At 38.4% G+C, this 6,237-nt stretch overlaps 1 protein-coding gene across 1 annotated transcript in view; it reads left to right on the forward strand.

The window, feature by feature from the left end:
• Positions 1-5,565, forward strand: part of LOC121381842 (protein white-like) — a 42,252-nt gene extending 36,687 nt beyond the window's left edge. Inside the window, exons 17-20 of the mRNA XM_041511206.1 lie at positions 1-59; positions 2,230-2,330; positions 4,169-4,254; positions 4,878-5,565. The exon at positions 1-59 is cut by the window's left edge and continues 47 nt beyond it. Of these exons, the coding sequence (XP_041367140.1) occupies positions 1-59; positions 2,230-2,330; positions 4,169-4,254; positions 4,878-4,982 (351 nt within the window). The 3' untranslated portion in view covers positions 4,983-5,565. The remainder of the gene's footprint in view (positions 60-2,229; positions 2,331-4,168; positions 4,255-4,877) is intronic.
• The last annotated feature ends 672 nt before the right edge of the window (positions 5,566-6,237 follow it).

Here is a 6,237-nt window from a genome sequence, read left to right on the forward strand (position 1 = left end):
GTGGCGCCCCCTCTAATGGTTCCACTCATGCTCTTCGGAGGATTTTTAATTAGTGACGGGTAAGTGCCTAGATATCAGTGTACATTTCACTTGTTGACAGTGGGAGAGACAATGGCAGAAAAACGTTGTTAGCTTTTAACATAAAATTACTGGTCATTAGGAGTAAAATGAGAAAAATAAAGTTTGTTTTGTTTTGCACCACTAAAGCACATTGATTCATTAATCATCAGTATTTTATTTATGACTATATGATGTCAGACATATGGTTAAGGACCACACAGATATTGAGAGAAGAAACCCACTGTCGCCACTTCATGGACTACTCTCTTTGATTTTATATGCACCATCCCACAGACAGGGTAGTACATACCACGGCTTTTGACATGCCAGTCGTGGTGCACTGGCTGGATTGAGAAATAGCCCAATGGGCTCACCACGCATCGAGTGAGGGCTTTACCACTGGCTGGATTGAGAAATAGCCCAATGGGCTCACCACGCATCTAGTGAGGGCTTTACCACTGGCTGGAATGAGAAATAGCCCAATGGGCTCACCACGCATCTAGTGAGGGCTTTACCACTGGCTGGATTGAGAAATAGCCCAATGGGCTCACCATGCATCTAGTGAGGGCTTTACCACTGGCTGGAATGAGAAATAGCCCAATGGGCTCACCACGCATCTAGTGAGGGCTTTACCACTGGCTGGATTGAGAAATAGCCCAATGGGCTCACCACGCATCTAGTGAGGGCTTTACCACTGGCTGGAATGAGAAATAGCCCAATGGGCTCACCATGCATCTAGTGAGGGCTTTACCACTGGCTGGAATGAGAAATAGCCCAATGGGCTCACCACGCATCTAGTGAGGGCTTTACCACTGGCTGGAATGAGAAATAGCCCAATGGGCTCACCATGCATCTAGTGAGGGCTTTACCACTGGCTGGAATGAGAAATAGCCCAATGGGCTCACCACGCATCTAGTGAGGGCTTTACCACTGGCTGGAATGAGAAATAGCCCAATGGGCTCACCATGCATCTAGTGAGGGCTTTACCACTGGCTGGAATGAGAAATAGCCCAATGGGCTCACCACGCATCTAGTGAGGGCTTTACCACTGGCTGGAATGAGAAATAGCCCAATGGGCTCACCACGCATCGAGTGAGGGCTTTACCACTGGGCTACATCCCGACCCAGCTATTGGATGTCAAACATTTGGTAATTTTGACATGTAGTCTTAGAGAGGAAACCTGCTACGTTTTATATTTACCATCCCACAGACAGGGTATTACATACCACGGTCTTTGATATACCAGTCAACATGAACTGACTGGAATGAGAAATAAACCAATGGGCCACCGACGGGGATTGATCCCAAACTGACTGTGCATCAGGTGAACACTTTATCACTGAGCTACATCCCCCCCCCCCAAAAAAAAAAAGAAGAAAAAAAAAAGAAGAAGAGAACTTCAAGGTACAACTCTGAACCAAACTAGACTAAAAGTCAACCCTTGATTATTTCATGTTTATCAAATTTAAATTTGTTTTAACATATTTTGTTTACCAGTGAATGAATGAATGGATGTTTAACGACATCCCAGCACATTTTATTTACCAGTGCTTGTATAATGTGTGAATTATAATACTTTTTATATGTTGGAATTGGTTATTTTTTTATTACTTTCCTAAAAATAAAAAAATAAAAAAAAACTTCAAATATAAATATACAAATTAATACACTTTATATTAAAACCAAACACCTATTCAGAGAAGCAAATGCTTCCCCACCCTCATCTCATCCCATCGCTTCATGAGTTAAAGTTTGTTTTGTTTAATGATACCACCATAGCACATTGATTAATTATGGATGTCAAACATTTGGTCATTTAATGAGTTATTTAGTCATCAAATTAAACCCACTTCATTTTTCGTAATGCAGCAAGTGATCGTTTATATGCTTTTTCCCACAGACAGGAAAGCACATACCACGGCCTTTGACCAGTCGTGGGGCACTGGCTGGAACGAGAAATAGCCCAATGAGCCACCGAAGAGGATCGATCCCAGACTTAAAAATATAAATATACCAATTAATACACTTTATGTTAAAACCAAGCGCCTATTCAGAGAAGCAAATGTTTCCCTATCCTCATCTCATCCCATCGCCTAATGAGTGCAAGCTAGATATAGACATGCTTTGTTATATTTATTTGTTTATTTATTTTGTTTTGTTATTTTCAGGTCAATTCCAGTGTATTTCATCTGGATGAAATATGTGTCCTGGTTTAAATTCGCTAATGAACTTCTGATAATTATACAGTGGAAGGATGTCACTCATATAGGTACCTATATGTTCATGTATTTTATATTTATATTATTTATGGTGTTACCCTTTGAAGCTAATGTAAATATGCATATAAAATCATATAAAAACAACATTTTTATGGTATCAGCAACACGTAATAATTCAGGTAAAATGGCACAGTGCGTTTAAGTCTAGATGGTAGCTGTTGGGTTTGTATGTCGGTACTAACTTTTAGCAAGATTGGGAGCAGAGCTCGGCCCAAACAACATGCTTGAACCTTAATTGAATATAAACTTGAAAATACATCAAAATTAACACCTACCATATTGGTCAGACTATATCAGCCATATATATTTCTTCATTTCATGTAAAACTGAACATTCTCTTAAAATCACAATTACAGTCAAACCTGTATATAACGGCCACCCATGGGACATGACAAAAGTGGCCGTTATAGACAGGTGACCCTGATATACAGGTTCAAAATTAGAACCCATATATTAAAACATATCACAAGTGTCGCATTTTAAAACTATTCCCACACTAGCTTCTTTATGTCATCATTGCCTGTTGCTTTCTTCTGCCTTTTTCTTTCGGCTGAAACATTATTGTCAAAATTGGCCAGAACACCAGCTTTCCTTTTTAAAATAGAATTAATCCGAGAATGTCCTACACAATGATCGGCGATCTTTAGCACACTTAAATTGCCTTTCTCAGATTTGTTAATAATGTCGATTCTCTGTTCTAACGTTAAAGCAGTACGATTTTTCGGTGGCATTTTGCATGCAAACGTATTCATTAATACATTTTGCAAACATTGACATTGACTTGAAGAAGATATTTTGTTTAATTGAAGGTTATTACCCATGTGGCATGGTTAACTCATTTGTTTGTTTCATGTCACCGCTAATCCTTCAGTGGAGTATGACCATTGATTACAGCTGAATAAGATCATGAGTCATTAAATAATCCTAACACGGGGCATCTTTAATGACTGCAGCCTTCAGCAGTTCATGTTTATTTACCAATCATGTCTGGCTAGAAACAATCAGGCGCTTAACATAACACCTCATTTGTTTTGTTTCTCGAGACTCAATAGAGTCACCATACATACAGATGACATTATGTACAGCCAATGGGAAGTTGTCTACTGTTCAGTGAGGTTGCTGAGAACCAATCGAATTACACCACCAGTAGCTGCGTGTCACGGAAGTTATTGAGTGCCTGTTTGTTTTTCAATTACGATCAGAGAATTACAATGGAACTTTACTTTGACGGAAAATAAACCCAAAGCTACAGACATGGCCATATAAACACATTTAATTGATAATTTTTATGATTGAAAAAGTAAAGACATAACCAGGGACAAAAAATAAACCAAAATCTTGTGACCGCTATAGCAGGTTCAACCTGTGATTTTGGCCGTTAAGGACAGGTGACCTTTATGTCCAGGTCAAATAAGGAAGGAAATGCATTGGGGGGGGGGGGGGGGATTTATAGTGGCTATTATAGGCAGGTGACCGTTATGTACAGGTGACCGTTAGACCAGGTTCGACTGTATCTTAAAAAGAAATGGTTTAAAATATAAATTTTAAGAATATGCGATGTCTTATTAAACTGTCTTGACAAGCTAATAAATAATCTTGACAGTTCTGCATTATCAGTGTTATTTTTGTTTTCATTATTAAGACATACATTTAGATTTTATTGTCATTTATAAAAATAAAAAAAAACCCCAAACTTTGGAATCTTCGTATGATTTTCGGGACAGTAAAGATTAAAAACAAACAACAAACAAAAACATAAACATAAAAATCAAAGTTGTATCATAGTTTATGTTTAATTTAAATTTAAACACCAATTCTTGTTTTTCAGATTGTCCACAAAATGTCTCAGCGGTGACCGGTAGAGGTTGTTACGCAAACGGTTCAAGCATTATAAAAGATATGGACTACAATGAGGTATTAAAAAAAAAACACCCACAGATCTCAAATCTGAATTATGCTACAATGGAATGCTACAAAATAAAGATAAAACATTCCACCCCAAACCCGAAACTCACATCTCCAAAACACACACACACAGAGACACGTATTGAGAGGGAGGGAGAGAGAGAGACAGAGACAGAGACAGACAGAGACAGACAGAGACAGACAGACAGAGAAATTGACGGAGACAGAGACAGAGAGACAGACACAGAGAGAGCACCCCAAACCCAAAACGCAGGCCCAGCCCTGTATTACCTACATTACTCCACTGCTTTGTGTTATTTTAAACTTGACTTGACTTGTACAGCACCAGGGTTTCTGCCAGAGGGTAAAATGGGCATGGCGCCTTACCCAAATTTTAATTTTTTTAAGTTAACATTTTGACAAAATTAATGACTCTTATTATTGTATGATTTTCTTAAGCCTAACCCTAAACGTAACCCATTTTCTTTGTGGAGGAGGCCTCCCATAGCCCCTGTCAACTGTGGTTGCATTCAATTCCATAGCGCCATACCCAAAAATTTCTTTCTGGCAGAAACACTGAGCACATATCTGATTTAACATCACTGATCAGTGTTTGTTTTTTTCTCTTTCAGGACTATGTGTACCGAGACATCGGACTTCTCTTTGAACTTCTTATTGTCTTTCATCTCTGTGCGTTTATGTTCGTTTTCGTACGTGCACGCAGATCAGAATCTTAAGTGATGTACAGTTAAATTGGGGGGGGGGGGTCATGCCCCTCCCCCCAATCAAACCTTTTACAACAACAAAATATTAAATCATACATACATACACACATACAAAATCCTGGCTATGCCAGTGGTAATATATCAGTGTACTAGACAAGGTTTTTTTTCAGGTACATGTGCAGCTACATGGAGTTGGGGGTTTCTTTTTTTCATTAAATATATTTTCTGAGGAATCATGCCCAGAACCACCCTAGAGATGTCGTTCGCCACAGACTAGATGCCATGCCCCTCCCCCCTCACCTTGAAATTACATGCCCCCCCCTCCCCAGCGCCTTGCATAATTTCCTCCATACCCAATTGTTCTTATACCTTTTTTTCTGGTTATAGACCGTGGGCCCACTATAACCCCCTCTGCCCCCCCCCCCCCCCGGGATTTTTCAAGATGAGTATATCTTTCAAACCTATCCATAGACATTCAAATCAGCTTGTCTGCAGGCAATCTGTTGGTGGGTGTGCCTGTAGGGCACGTTTGAGTGTAGGCACCCTATTTATTTTTAACAGGGCAAATTTCTGATCAAGGTGAATGTTCCACATAATATTCAAAAATATTTGAAAATAATTCTGGATTATATCACTGCTTTTACTTTAAAGCTGGGTTACTGGTGAATGTATTCCACCAAAAAATAATACATTTTTGGCATCTGACTAAGCATAGTGAGTCAATGAATTTGAAATGTCCTGAATATTACAAACATAGTATATGAGAAAACAGTATGGCAATATTGAAGTTAACATTCAGACATATTTTGAACAGGTTTAAGACCAAATTATGAACGCTATTCATGCTAAATTACATGTTCATAACAACAAACCACAAAGCAGTGCAATATATGTGGTATGGATATAGTACCGGGGGTATACTCGCCAGCAAAAGTTACACAGTTCCCGATATACGTAATTCTCTATGTACATGTGTATATATACATACCGTACCTAAAACATTCTGATCCTTTTATTATTGTATTGTATTTAATATCTGAAGGCAGCATTACTTAAATATGGTGCAGTACATGCTGTCTAAACCATTTACATGGATATTTTGAATATTTTTATATTACACACAAGTCTTACAAACATAAAAGGTGAATTTACATACCATTCTAGGCAAGTCTGCATAACATATACAATTTATCTATCTCACAACAGTTCATCTTACAATAGCTAATTTTTTTGTTGCTTTTTGTAATATTTTAGAATTGCAGTTCTA

The sequence above is a fragment of the Gigantopelta aegis genome, chromosome 9, assembly GCF_016097555.1.
Source record: "Gigantopelta aegis isolate Gae_Host chromosome 9, Gae_host_genome, whole genome shotgun sequence".
NCBI lineage: Eukaryota > Metazoa > Mollusca > Gastropoda > Neomphalida > Peltospiridae > Gigantopelta > Gigantopelta aegis.